The sequence below is a fragment of the Nicotiana attenuata genome, chromosome 1 (assembly GCF_001879085.1).
Source record: "Nicotiana attenuata strain UT chromosome 1, NIATTr2, whole genome shotgun sequence".
NCBI lineage: Eukaryota > Viridiplantae > Streptophyta > Magnoliopsida > Solanales > Solanaceae > Nicotiana > Nicotiana attenuata.
In genome coordinates this window covers 32990460-33006212 of record NC_031989.1, presented here as the reverse complement: position 1 = coordinate 33006212, position 15753 = coordinate 32990460, and the positions used below count along the sequence as shown (strand labels likewise).

At 39.2% G+C, this 15753-nt stretch overlaps 1 protein-coding gene across 1 annotated transcript; it reads right to left on the bottom strand.

Moving 5' to 3' along the window:
- Positions 44-6374, bottom strand: LOC109224168 (protein transport protein SEC23). Its single transcript, XM_019388756.1, is given in 7 exon segments — positions 44-701; positions 2107-2178; positions 2257-2373; positions 3294-5114; positions 5277-5861; positions 6030-6079; positions 6189-6374. Coding segments are annotated over 5 exon segments (2619 nt in total). The 5' UTR covers positions 5748-5861; positions 6030-6079; positions 6189-6374; the 3' UTR covers positions 44-563.

Here is a 15753-nt window from a genome sequence, read left to right as displayed (position 1 = left end):
TCCTTCTTTATTTTATCCTGCTAGTCACAAGAAGCCACAGTCAGAGAAGAGAGATCTACTATATATACACAAACCCATTTCATAAAAGAACAAGTCTTGAACTGAAGCTCAAAGTAGTTTAGAAGCTCAACTTGCGAAGCAGACTATAGCAAACACTTTTGTGGGCTTCAAAAAATGCTTCATTTATGTCTACAGAGAATTGACCAATTCATAACATCAACTGTGTACTAACTGCTAATCAAGTCGCAAGCTTGATCTATGTCATCACAAATCACTCAAAATTCATATCCTTTTGCTTCCCTATACTGGAAAAAGAATCTCAAGTAGATCGAATAGGAAATTTTTATTTCAAAAGAATTCAGTCCCTTAAACTCCACCATACAGAAAGCAATCACAATGGAAGAGTTCATTTCCTGGCATAGGAATCAGCAGAAAATTAAGAGATGGAGGCTGCATCCACGACCCAACTAAGTGTCTATACCATTAGACCCGATGGTACATCCGAATGCAACTCCCTGGGACTTGCTCCTTGAAGCTTTGCCGATGAACGCTTATTAGGACTCTTAACTTGGTTCAGGTGGCAAAACTTTCAAACTCCGCATCCATTCGCAGAAGCTAGGATCATCGAAGTAAAGAAAGCTGCTTTTCAACTTCGTTCTCTGTTCTCCGGTCAATGTCCGAAGCTGTGGAAATCTTGCTTCCTGCAATGTCATTTGAGCAAAGTTACAATTTTGAATGCCCTTTAATGAGAAGAAATCTATCAGAACTGAAAATTCTAACAAAGCAAAACTCGCAGCGTTAATAAAGCAAGAAGCAGCAGTCAAGTTTTACTTTCGTCACCTTTCTCACACTTTTTAATCGTTCTCTAGATAAACTTGTTGTATATAAATTTTCTTAGATATAACAAAGGACAAGAAAAGTCCGCTTGCCATTTTGGCAGCGGAAAGAGGATTCTTCATTTCAATCATTATAAATGATAAGAATCTGTAACATTCAGCTTATCATTGGTCAAGAAGAATAATAATAATAACCAGTCCTTTATATTTATAAGAGCGGGGAATTTCGTTGTAATATCGCCAAACCCACCCACCAAAAATCTATATGCGAAGTTCATTTTTCGTTTTAATGAACTTTCTCTCAAACACAATTTGATAGTTATTGACATAGGAAGCAAGGGCTTTTTATAGTCTCCTGGCCAATTCTCAAAGCTGCTATATGTGCTAACTCGTTATCTGTTGCAGCGCTGGTTCCTTTCACTGATGAGATCCTTTCACCACATTATTTTGTGTTTCATAGCATTATTAGTACATCCTTGGTTATGACTATTTTCAGGAAAGATTGCATTACTCTTCTTCTTCCTTGTATTGTTTCTATTTAGACGAATCTTCTTTATATGTTGAAATTTGGACAACAATGTACATACAATTGCATTTCCCCGATATTCTGCATAGCTTTCTGGTTCCTTTTAATGGTAATTCTAATATCTTGAATGCCCAGATTTTGTTATCTATCTTGATCTGTTGGCATAACTACTTCTCTGATAATACCAGACAGAACATTTGCTCCATAACTCTAAGCTCGAAATATTTTTCTCTATAAAGTATGCAAACCTCTCATTCGTAATGAATATGGGCTACGTTATTATCCGAGTAATAACTCTTATTTGTGCTTGTTAGTTGGCCAGATGTCATTTTTTGTTATCGTACCACAAGGTTTAATTTACTCTTCCTTGAGCCGAGGGTCTTCGGAAACAACCCCTCTACCTCCACAGGGTAGGGATAAGGTCTCCATACATACTACCCTCCCCAGACCCCACTTGTGGGATTATAATGAGTATGCTGTGAGTTTAATTTACTCTGTAAATCAAATGCTTAAACACCAAAATATCGCTGGAAGAGAGAGAGAGAGAGAGAGAGAGAGAGAGAGAGAGAGAGAGAGAGAGAGAGAGAGAGAGAGAATATCAGATTATACTGCTTTGGAAAGATCAGTCCTTTCAAATCATAGTTAATAACTCATTGCCGCTCAACAATCTTACTCAAACAGAAATAATAAACACAGATAGTACGTGAAAGTGGCTAATGACAGGCATAATTGAAATCCATTTACCTGTTCATAAGGAGGGTCCTTGTGTGCCGGTATCAGCCGGGAAACAAAATATCGAGCCTGAGAACTCCCTTCCTGTGGCATACCAAAATTTAAATATCCGTTGTTTTGAAATATGAGAATGCATAGTTTTAAAATCAGGAACAAGAATACCTTGAATGCAAGAATCCGAGGAGCTGGAAACCGCACTTCTGTGAGCTCTTCAGCTAAAGTTCTGCAAGCTGCTAATGCTGCTGCACCTTTACCCTCCTGAGCGTCAAGTTCCGCACCCTGAACACATCCGATGCAATGACATGGAATAACATCCAAAAATAAACAAATAAATAAGATAAGCTCAATTTAAAAAATTCAACAGAACGAAAAGAGAAAATCATAAAATTCCTATGTTCAAAGCTTCCAAATGACTCTTTTTAATTAAGGAAATCTGATAAGTGACGTATGACCACCAAAATTAGTAATTGGAAAAAGCTGGAAAAAACAAAAAATCTCTATACTGTAGAATGAAGTACAGTATAGAGATTTTTTGTTTTTTCCAGCTTTTTCCAATTACTAATTTTGGTGGTCATACGTCACTTATCAGATTTCCTTAATTAAAAAGAGTCATGATTATTATTTGGATGCACTAAGAGATGTCTAGATTCTACCGAGCATTTGTAATGGTTCATTCAAGGAAAAACAGAGAATAACTTATTATACCATCACCTATGAGAATTATTATATCATCCACCCTTTTTCGTTTTTCTAAATTATGTATTACAACTCCCAGGGCCAGCAATCTTTACAGTTCTTCAGATTATTGCATATAGTGCGGCACATTCCAGTCCATAGCTTATCCTTATTTTCATTTTTACTTCCCAAAATGTGAGCCCGTCATATTCTAGATCAGATCACTGGTGCGAACCCTCTGTAATATTTACTCCAGCACCTGCTTAGTGCTTCTAATGAGTTCTAAGATATCAATAAAAGCTATCCGTTACTTAACAAAAAAGGAGCTAGATAACAATAAATTATAAAATAATATTAGGACGTAATCAAGCATGAAGGTTCATGAGCTGAAGAAGGAAAGAAAACAAGCAAAGGAGAAAAACTAAAGGATCTAATTTTTGATAAACAAAAAACTAAAGGATCTACTAGAAATGCTAAATGCAAATACTTAAATGGCAATTAAAAGAAAGAGGTAAGTTGCATACCAACCAAATGAAGACATCAGTGCCATGATCAAGAACAACTGCTGCATCAGATTGCATAGCAAGGTCATAAGCAGGTAGTTCCTCAAAAGTGCCACCTTGTCTATGCATCAGACAGCGAGGAGCCACCATTTGGAGGGACAAATCAAATCCTGCATTCAGAAACAAGTTTCGCAACACAGATCTCTCATCTTCATGACCAAGAATGCTTCCCAGAAGTGGCCCCCTTCTAAGATGGAATAAGAGTTCTGGTAACACAGAGAGCTCCCTAGGAAACCGATAGAGTTTTGATTTGGGCATTTGAGAACCAAACTTGCTTGTGATATCTTTGATTCTTTCATCAACCGTGACTCGCATATCAAGTGCATCATTGGCATACTTGGCTCTCAAAAGTGTCCTCTTGGCAATAAGAACAGCAGCCACTTCATCTTGAACACTCTCAAGATATGATGAAACACTGTCCACAGTAGGCAATCGAACAGTGATGACTCTGGTGATATCTGACTGGTAGACATCAGAAAACTTAAAGGCAAACTGGAAATACACAAAATCGCGCTTAATGTCTCTCTTGGTTTCCATGGATAACGCAAAACTCTGTGTTTCTTCGACGCTTAGCATTTGTATGACAAGAGCATCGTCGTTTTTAAAAGTTTCATTGCTGTCCACATGCGCCTCTTCACCGGGGCCTATAACTTGACTAACAAAAATATCCTCAGAACAGCGGACCTCCAGTAAACCATGTGAACCTGCAGCCCTCCCAGATGCTCTCTGCAAGTTCACACCAAAAGCCTCTCCAAAGTCATCGTGGAGAATAAGTACACCCCCAGAGGCTTTTGCAAGAGGCTGCAGGACAGGCACTCTTACTGGACATGTGCCTGCACATAATACATCGATAACTGTGTTCTTCCTAAACGCCTGACGACCTAGGGTTTCCATCCACTTCAATGCAATTTTCTCCATATGAGCATAGTTAGGATGAGAAAAAGAATACGGAACCGAACCAGGGCCACATGTATTTGGTCCACCAGCACAGACAATAATTCTGCTGTTTCCGCCGGGCCTTTTAATAACACCCTGTGACATTTCTGCCGATGGACCTTGAATAATTGCCGAAGCAACTTCAACTGCTGTACCCAGGCAACGGTCTCTAGAAGCTTCTGCAATATCAAGTTTGTATGGCCTAAATGATGAGAATATTGAGTGTGCGACAGGAAGAGATGCGTGCATAGGAGACAAGTATATCCCGGTCCCATAAATCAATGCTTTCAAGGACTCCTGATCTGGTGATTTGTTACCAGGAAATACATCAGCTGATGCCACAGATTCTTCTGAAAAATCATAAACTGAAACGGTGCTTCCATACGTGACAATCCCGAGTCTTGTAGTTGGAGGCAATGAATCCACAAATGCGTGCAAAGAGCTCTGAAGATGCTGGAGATGAGGTTCATCTAAACACTCATCTATTACAAGAACAACTGGTGCTGAAACTCTGGAATCAGACACTGGGAAAAAACCAGGCCTCTTATTCCCTGTCTGGACATAATCAACTGAAGGTAATGATAGTTCCGGCACATTGCGAAGTTCTTCCTTGCTGGAAGCTACATAGTCCCCTTCACTTCCGTTGAGATCACGACATATTACACACTGCCACTGCCCTGAGCCAGGTAAAATGTTGCTATACTGATTTGCATATGCTCCACAATTATGGCAACGATGGGGATCACGTTGTATCATTTGAGGACCAGGTGACATCTCCCTTCCGGAGGAAACTAATGCCCCAAAACCTAGACTTGGAATATTTGCAAGTTTTTTCTGCTTCAACACCTTCAGAAGACAAGCCAATCATCAGTAAGAATAAATGACTAAATGTAAACAGCAACAGACAGTGACTTCAAAAAATGACCTGTAACCGCACGGCTCATAGTGAAATGAATTACTATCAGATATATAAGGATAAAACACTACGACAGAAATAAGTTTCCATACCTTGTGAGCCGAGAAGAGAACGTTTGGAGATTCCGTAGCAGGTGTCCAATCTTCAGTAGCATCAGAACTCTGGTGATGCAGATCAACAGAGCCATTCGAGAACTGGGGAGGTGATGATGTGGGCAGAGATGAAGCCGACGAATAGGCAACAGGCTGAGGGGTGGCTGGAGAAGTTCTGAATGGCACGGCAGCAGGTTGGAGCGGCGACGAAAATACAGGAGGCCCAGGTGGAGTGCTGAGATGAGGTGCAGGGCTTCCAGTTCTAACTCCATTAGCCGGTGATGGTAAATTGGGGGTCTTGATGGACGGAGAAGGAATCTAGTTCGGTTGTACAATTGGTGGAGGAAATATGGGACCTGTTGTTGTTGTTGGGAATGGGGGAGGACTAAAAATTGGTGACTGGGCAGTGCCTTGCTGAGGAGGTGGTATAGTGACAGAGTATCCAACCGATGATTCGGGTCGTTTCGCCATCAAAATGGCATCAAAAGAAAATCTTTTTGCACGGATTTTAAACAAGGTAAGAATCTAGAGGATTTAAAAAAACCAAAACCCTCCTCAATCACATCCAAGATCTCTTCGGAGACTCTAGGTCCAAGAAAAATTGGAAACAAATGTCAGCAAAATCTACAAGAGCTCCACAGTTTAAAACCAGAGAAGGAATATGTATAATGCAATATATCCAAGAATTCAGTTGATCATAACATGCACCTAAAGAAACAGTAAAGATGTCAATTTTATCAGAATTTACCGCACATCCAAGTTGGAATTTACCCAGATGAGGTCTTTTCTCCGGGATGATAAATCTATCTAATCAAGAAAAAAAACAGAATTATGGAGTCGGACCAGATTGGTAAAAGGGGACAGTCTTGAAAATTTCGTGGGTAATTATTTTTAGTAGAGAAATTGACATACCTGATTTCCAATTGATGCTGGGATTTGGTATCAACAAACTGAAGATTGATTTTTGGAGAGTTCCCCAGAGACGGGGAAAGTAACCGGCAGCTGCTCTCTCTCTCTCTCTCTCTCTCTCTCTCTCTGTGAGCACTTGTTCCCCTAGGGAGAATTAAACATGGCGCGTCAATAGGTGCGCGTGGGATATTGAGCAAGGATTTAAGCAATTTAATGTATATGTCCACGCTGGCAGTAAGGCTTGTTACGATTGGCTGGTGATACGAAGGCATCGAGCGTGTATTCTTAAATTGGCCTTTTCACACGTGGCTCGCTGCTTCTCTGCCATGGCGCACCGCTGAAAGAGTAATCTTTTCTTTTTCTTTCTTTTGGAAAGTCTCCATGTAACATTCCTCATATCAAGTTAGATTGCCCATTAAAAGCTGTTATCTATTTATAGTATACCAATTTTAGGATAAGCGCGATACGCATGTATCATATATCGATATTGTATGGGATAAATTAGGTTAGCGACAAGTAGATGAATGATGAAGTGACACGTGGAATTTGAGACATGTAATATATGAGTCAGCAAATAGTTGATATCGGATACAAACATGTATTCGAAACTGTATAAATTCCGAAGGGATGAGAGCCGACAACGAAGATTTGAAAAGAAGATATCGGTTAGGAAAGACAGCATTCAATGAGCAGTCATTATTAGGAATCTCTGTATTAATGACCAACTGTTATGTTGCTATCAATAGGAGTTTTATTCTCATTCAAGAAGGGCTTGATTTGAGAATATTGTCTCCCTGAATAGAGCTATAAAAAGGAAAATTTGTATCCATTATAGGACATGAAATATTTTGTACGCAAAAGCTAAAATCGGCTCTTATTCCATCAAATTGTTCTTACTCATTTATTCTTAACATTATTCTTGTTACTGCTACAGTGCTACTAGAGAAGTTAAATTCACAACCAGGCTTATATTTCCTTTAACTTATTTTTATAACCTTATTTTTCTTCTTATTTATTTTATATTTTTGGATCAAATTAATTCACGTGTCTGTAAATCACATAACAAATTTAACTGTACCGTTTTACGGGTAAACAGATGTATATAGATTATAAAAAAACATAAGCCCTTGAAAATAAAATTTTAAAAAATATAAGATCTTGAAAAGACAAATATTGATCATATTTAATCAAAAAGTAGCAAATGATCTAGCTAAGCATGAAAACAATCAAGATAATCTTGAAAGATCAATGTTCTATCATGTATCACCTTTTTTTAAGTTTCTATCAAAATGATTGTCTATGTCATGACTCCAATTTCCTCCGTAGGATGTCGTGAAAGCACCTAGTCTCTACGACTAGGTAAGCCTAACAAATAATAATAACTTGGCAGAGACAATTATCAAAATACTAAACAAAACTAGATATGGATATAACATTCCGATACAAATATAGTCTCAATAATACGCTCCCGAAAACCGGTGGAACTAAGTCATAAGCTCTACAGAACTAGAGTGCTACTACATCACTGTCCGAAAGGAAAAATAACAGTAAATGAGTAAGGGAAAGTGACTCGGAGGCCTGCGGACGTCGAGCAGGCATACCTTTTTTTTTCTTTCTAAATTTCCTCCCAAATTAGAAGGATCTATAGTTATTTCACACTTCCCCTCCAGCGTGACTCGAACCCAGGACCTAACGATCGTGGGTGGAGGTGCTTTACCAACTGAGCAATGATCACATCCAAATGCACGCCTCTAACGAGGTATGACACGGTCGTTTGCAATAATAAAATCCAACAAGGAGTCGGGATTGAATCCACAGGAAGCTAAGATGGGAGTTAGTAGTATATATTTGGAGTGAGTATGTGAAATATCTAGATTGCACTTTCACAAACACTGTATTGTTTTTACTTCTAAAATTAACTAAGGATCGCAAATCTAAAGGTATAAAACTAGAGATGATTATTTTTGAACGTTTTTCAAAGATATAAAGGCCTAGGGCTGTGACCGTGACCTAGGTGTTTGCTTAATGGGATAAAGACTTTTATGTTATTTTATTGATTGGGGTGTATTATAGCTCACAACACTACGTTGCCCACTCAATACCTCTCGGTCAGAGAGTGGTTTTGCCTAATTTGTCTTTCTCAAGACCAAACGGGTATCTACCAAAATGGTTGATAAGAGCTCAAGTCGGGTTGTTACTATCTCTAGGTTGAACCCTTTAATTGAGTTACTCAATCTCTCAATTGACCCAATTCCTTGTTAGCTAAGTTAACCTAGACTATGTCTCTCTTTCTCAAGAAGAGACTTAGTCAAATATGCATAAATCAATATTTGCAACCATTAATTTCACGCTTGAAGCATGAACCTAGCTAAATAACAAACACCCATTCGTAAACAAGCATAAAATTAATCACCCATAAGGTTTACACATCAGGGTTGGGTCACAACCCTAGTAAAAGTCTAGCTACTCATAGTGGGTGTAGAAGAAAACAAAGAAGACAAGATAATAAAACTCATATTGCAAGATTAAAATATAGAAACCCAATGTTAAATCACAAAAATAAGCTTAAGTTACCTAAAGGAGCAAAGAGAATCGACTGCAGCACTTTTAATATTCAAAACTTGACCTAAAAAGGTGAAACTATTCTATTATACAAAGCTGCAATTTCCGGATAAAAATGCCCTTTCGGAGGTTCTACGGCCGCACAATTCCATGTACGATCCGCACGTTGCTTCAGCTTAACAGGACTTGGATCTTGCGGCCGCACAATTCTGAACCACGGCTGCATCTCTCATTTTTTGCGGTCCGCATATTTCTAGGTGCAACCGCACAAGGCTCTTCTGTGGACCGCACAAATGCACTCGCGGCCGCATAGCTGATCTTCTGCGGCCGCACAATAATTGTGTGGTCCGCACTTCCTTTGATCTTTAAATGAAAACTCTCTGAACTTCTGCTCTTGCTTAGCTGACTATGAGGTGCCGATTATTCTTGGGAGACCTTCACTTGCTACGGGGAAGGCTCCAGTTGATGTTGAAGCCGGAGAACTTAACTTCCGGGTTGGTGATGAAAAAGTGGTTTTCCATGTGTGTAAGTCTATGAGGCAACCCAATATCAATGAGGTGTGCAGTGACCGATGTGATTGTGGATGAAACAAGTGCTATGATGAATGTGAATGATACATTTGAGGTCGTCTTGCTCAACTGTGATGATGAAGAGATGGAGGGTTACGTGGAATGTGTGAACTCTTTGAAAGTAATGGGGTCGTACACTTATGAGCCCCGCAAATTGTCCTTGGATCTTGAAAATAGAACAACTCCTCCAACAAAGCCTTCAATTGAGGAGCCTCTCATCTTGGAGTTGAAGCCATTGCCTCCACATCTTTGGTATGAATTTTTTGGCCATTCTTCTACTTTACCGGTTATTCTTTCCTCTTGTTTGACTAACGTGCAGGTAGATTCTACATTGGCGGTGCTACAAAAGAGCAAGAAGACTATTTGATGGACATTGGCGGATATTCGGGGGATAAGCCCCGCTTTTTGCATGCACAAGTTTAACCTGGAGTAAGATGCCAAACCATCTATAGAACATCAAAGGAGACTCAATGAAGTCATGCAAGAGGTTGTCAATAAGAAGATCATCAAGTGGTTGGATGCCGGGGTTGTTTACCCTATTCCGATAGTTCGTGGACTTCTCCGGTTCAATATGTCCCAAAGAAATGGGGCATGACGGTGGTCAGCAATGATAAGAATGAGTTGACAACAAAAACAATGACCACGTGGAGAGTGTGTACGGACTACCGTAAGCTCAACAAAGTCACAAGGAAGGACCATTTTCCACTTCCCTTCCTAGATCAAATGCTTGATAGATTGGCCGGTCGTGCTTTCTATTGTTCCCTTGATGGGTATTCCGGCTACAATCAAATTCTTATTGCTCCGGAGGATCAAGAGAAAACTACTTTCACATGTCCTTATGGTAAGTATTCCCGCCTGTCACGCGGGTGACCCGGGTTCGTTCCCCGGCAATGGCACCAAAAATTAATCACGTCCAAATGCACGCCTCTAACGAGGTATGACACAGTCGTTTGCAATAATAAAATCAAAAAAGGAGTCGGGATCGAATCCACAGGGAGCTAAGATGGGAGTTAGTAGTATATATTTGGAGTGAATACGTGAAATATCTAGATTGCGCTTCCACAAACAGGGTATTATTTTTACTTCTAAAATTAACTAAGGATTACAAATCTAAAGGTATAAAACTAGATATGATTGTTTTTAAATGTTTTTCAAAGATATAAAAAGGCCTAGGGCGATGACCATGACCTAGGTGTTTTCCTAATGGGATAAAGATTTATATGTTGTTTTATTAATTGGGGTGTATTATAGCTCACAACACTATGTTGCCCACTCAATACCTCTCGGTTAGAGAGTGGTTTTACCCAATTTGGCTTTCTCAAGACCAAATGGGTATCTACCAAAACGGTTGATAAGAGCTCAAGTCAGGTTGTTACTATTTATAGGTTGAATCCTTTAATTGAGTTAATCAATCCCTCAATTGACCCAATTCCTTGTTATCTAAGTTAACATAGACTAGGTCTCTCTTTCTCAAGAAGAGACTAAGTCAAATAGGCATAAATCAATATTTGCAACCATTAGTTTCACATTTGAAGCATGAACCTAGCTAAATAACAAACACCCATTCATAAACATGCATAAAATTAATTACCCATAAGGTTTACACACTAGGTTTGGGTCACAACCCTAGTAAAAATCTAGCTACTCATAGTGGGTGTAGAAGAAAACAAAGAAGAAGAGATAATAAAACTCATATTGCAAGAATAAAATATAGAAACCCAATGTTAAATCACCAAAATAAGCTAAAGTTGCCTATAGGAGCAAAGATAAATGGCTATAGCACTTTTAATATTCAAAACTTGACCTAAAAGAGTGAAACTATTCTATTTATATAAAACTGGATTTTTCGGACAAAAATGCCCTTTTGGACGTTCTGCGGCCGTACAATTCCATGTGCGGTCCGCACTTTGTTTCAGCTTAATAGGACTTGGATCTTGCAGCCGCACAATTCTGAACCACGGCCGCATCTCTCATTTTTTGCGGTCCGCATATTTCTGGGTGCGGCCGCACAAGGCTCTTCTGCGGACAGCACAAATGCATTTGCGGCCGCATAGCTTATCTTCTGCGGCCGTACAATGATTGTGCGGTCCGCACTTCCTTTGATCTTGAAATGAAAACTCTTTGAACTTCTACTCTTGTTTAGCTGACTATGAGGTGCCGATTATTTTTGGGAGACTTTTACTTGCTACGGGAAAGGCTCTAGTTGATGTTGAAGTCGGAGAACTTACCTTCCGGGTTAGTGATGAAAAAGTGGTTTTCCATGTGTGTAAGTCTATGAGGCAACCCAATAGCAATGAGGTGTGCAGTGACCGATGTGATTGTAAATGAAACAAGTGTTGTGATAAATGTTGATGATACATTGGAGGCCGTCTTGCTCAACTGTGATGATGAACAAATGGAGGGTTACGTGGAATATGTGAACTCTTTGCAAGTAATGGGGTCGTACACTTATGAGCCCCGCAAATTGTCCTTGGATCTTAAAAATAGAACAACTCCTCCAACAAAGCCTTCAATTGAGGAGCCTCCCATCTTGGAGTTGAAGCCATTGCCTCCACATCTTCGGTATGAATTTCTTGGCCCTTCTTCTATTTTACCAGTTATTCTTTCCTCTTGTTTGACTAACGTGTAGGAAGATTCTACATTGGTGGTGCTACAAAAGAGGAAGAAGGCTATTGGATGGACATTGGCGGATATTCGGGGGATAAGCCCCGCTTTTTGCATGCAGAAGATTAACTTGGAGGAAGATGCCAAACCATCTATAGAACATCAAAGGAGACTCAATGAAGCCATGCAAGAGGTTGACAATAAGAAGATCATCAAGTGGTTGAATGCCGGGGTTGTTTACCCCATTTTCAATAGTTCGTGGACTTCTCCGGTTCAATGTGTCCCAAAGAGAGGGGTCATGACGGTGGTCACCAATGATAAGAATGAGTTGATTCCTACAAGAACGGTGACCGGGTGGAGAGTGTGTATGGACTACCATAAGCTCAACATAGTCACAAGGAATGATCATTTTCCACTTCCTTTCCTAGATCAAATGCTTGATAGATTGGCTAGTCGTGCTTTCTATTGTTTCCTTGATGGGTGTTCCGGCTACAATCAAATTCTTATTGCTCCAGAGGATCAAGAGAAAACTACTTTCACATTTCCTCATGATAAGTATTCCCGCCTGTCACGCGGGTGACCCGGGTTCGTTCCCGGGCAACGGCGCCAAATATTGATCACGTCCAAATGCACACCTCTAATGAGGTATGACACGGTCGTTTGCAATAATAAAACCCGACAAGGAGTCGGGATCGAATCCATAGGGAGCTAAGATGGGAGTTAGTAGTATATATTTGGAGTGAGTACGTGAAATATCTAGATTGCACTTCCCCAAATAGGGTATTGTTTTTACTTCTAAAATTAACTAAGGATTGCAAATCTAAAGGTATAAAACTAGAAATGATTGTTTTTGAATGTTTTTCAAAGATATAAAAAGTCCTAGGGTTGTGACCATGACCTAGGTGTTTTCCTAATGGGATAAAGACTTTTGTGCTATTTTATTAATTGGGGTGTATTATAGCTCACAACACTATGTTGCCCACTCAATACCTTTCGGTCAGAGAGTGGTTTTACTCAATTTGGATTTCTCAAGACCAAATGGGTATTTACCAAAACGGTTGATAAGAGCTCAAGTCGAGTTGTTAATATCTCTAGGTTGAACCCTTTAATTAAGTTAATCAATCTCTTAATTGACCCAATTCCTTGTTAGCTAAGTTAACCTAGACTATGTCTCTCTTTCTCAAGAAGAGATTAAGTCAAATAGGCATAAATCAATGTTTGCAACCATTAATTTCACATTTGAAGCATGAACCTAGCTAAATAACAAACACCAATTCATAAACAAAACATAATATTAATTATCCATAAGGTTAACACATTAGGGTTGGGTCACAACCCTAGTAAAAATCTAGCTACTCATAGTGGGTGTTGAAGAAAACAAAGAAGAAAAGATAATAAAACTCATATTGCAAGATTAAAATATAGAAACCCAATGTTAAATCACCAATATTAGCTAAAGTTGCCTAAAGGAGCAAAGAGAAACGACTACAACACTTTTAATATTCAAAACTTGACCTAAAAGAGTGAAACTATTCTATTTATATAAAGCTGGATTTTTCGGACAAAAATGCCCTTTAGGAGGTTATGCGGCCGTACAATTCCATGTGCGGTCCGCATTTTCCTTCAGCTTAACAGGACTTGGATCTTGCGGCCGCACAATTTTGAACCACGACCGCATCTCTCATTTTTTGCGATCCGCATATTTCTGGGTGCGGCCACACAAGGCTGTTCTGCGGACCGCACAAATGCACTTGCTGCCGTATAGCTGATCTTCTTCGGCCGCACAGTAATTGTGCGGTCCGCACTTCCTTTGATTTTGAAATGAAAACTCTCTAAACTTCTGCTGTTGCTTAGATTCTGCGGCCGCACATTTCATGCGGACCGCACTTCTCACAATCCTCTGATATGAATGTCTTCACAATCTGCGGTCCGCACTTCGAGCTTCTGTGCCTGTTTTTGTCCTTGAGTTCAGATCACTGCTTCTTGAGTTGGATTTCATCTTAGTGGCTCATTTTTCAATACTCCTGCAATTAAGCATATTTCATCAGTTTTTGGGAATACAATTAAACGCTTTTGGACTAAAATGAAAGCTAAAAGGCGCTAATAAGTAGTCAAATTCCCACTTATCAGCCACCCTCACTTGGCGCAGACATACCTTGAAGTCTCCGATAAAAAAAGTTAGCAGGTAAACTCTAATGACCGACACGAGCAGACGTACCTAGATTTGCAGAAAGAAATGTGTAGAAGCATAGTACGAGTTCACCACAATGGTACCCAGTAAGTATCAAGCCTAACCTCAGTAGAGTAGTGACCAGGCTAGGTCAAGACACAAACTAGGATATAAATAAACAGTATGAAAATGTAATACGGATATGCAATGGAAGTGAAGAAACAACTGATATGAAACAAGATAATAACATGAACTAGTACCGAAAATCATAATAGAAATAGCATGAAAGAAGCAACTAAAGGGGCTACAATGATCATGTACGGACAACGACTGCTAGAACAATAAAGAACGAAACAACAAGAAGTATTCTCACCAGGACACTTAGCAACCTGAACTAAACTGCAAGAATCACAGCTAGGTACAACCTCGTGTATAATGAAATCAAAATCGAGATAACGCATCATATAATCAAGAATCACAACCGAGGTACCGCCTTGTATAATCAAGAATCATAACCGAGGTACCTCCTCATATTTACATTTCTCAATTTTAATCACAAACTTTCCTTATACCGCCGCGTGAGCCTTACATTTGAAAATAGTTTTTCTGAAATAGCTACACGCACTTTATCCCACCTTATGACTCCGCGTGGCTTTACGTAGTTCCCCTACATGCAACACGCACATAAGTCCCACCTTATACCGCCGCACGAACATTAACCCCAAGCCTTATACCGCCGCATGTGCGTAAATATCATATCACAATAACATTTTGCACCACAAGTACCCATATATCACAACTTGCCAACAACAACAACAGTACCAATGTTTCCACAACAATAGCCCATGGCTCCACCACAACGTAAACAAGAATATCAACAACACAATGAATATAAAATGCTCAATAAGATAGATGTCTTAACAATAACTAACTTTGCCTCAACGTGTTAACGACTTTCACAACTTCAATACCAATTAACTCAACAATGAGAGAAATAATGTATAACCACAATATTAGATAAGACCAACTCACAATAAAAGAGATAACACTTAGCAATGAGCTTCAAATAATGAAAATCAACAAGGAAAGGGATAACATGAACAATTACTTCAAGGAAATGATAATCAATAAGGAAAGAGATAACACGATCAACAACTTCAAATAATGATAATTAACAATGAAGAGAAAGCATGTAACAATAAAAGAGGCAACAAGTTCAACTAAAGCATGAGAGTAAATGATCAATTAGGAGGCAGAACAAGTATTAACGAAATCATTTAAGGCATGTAAGGATAGACTAACACAAGTACAAATAGATTGACTAAGAGAATTGGAACATGATATGGCATTCAATTAAAGCATGAAAATAGTCTAACTAGCCTAAACCAGTCAAATACCACGTACAACCCATATACCCACTCGTCACCTCGCGTACACGGATTTTACTTAGCACATTTGAGTCAAACAATACCAATCCTAAGTGGTGATTTCCCCCACACGAAGTTAGGCAAGACACTTACCTCAATTAGGCCAATTTAACACTCGAAAATAGCTTTTCCCTTAAAATCCGCCTCCACATGGCTGAAATCTAACCAAAATCGACTCAATACTATCAAACAATGCTAAGGAATTCAATAGCAATAGATGAAGCTAAGATCTTTAC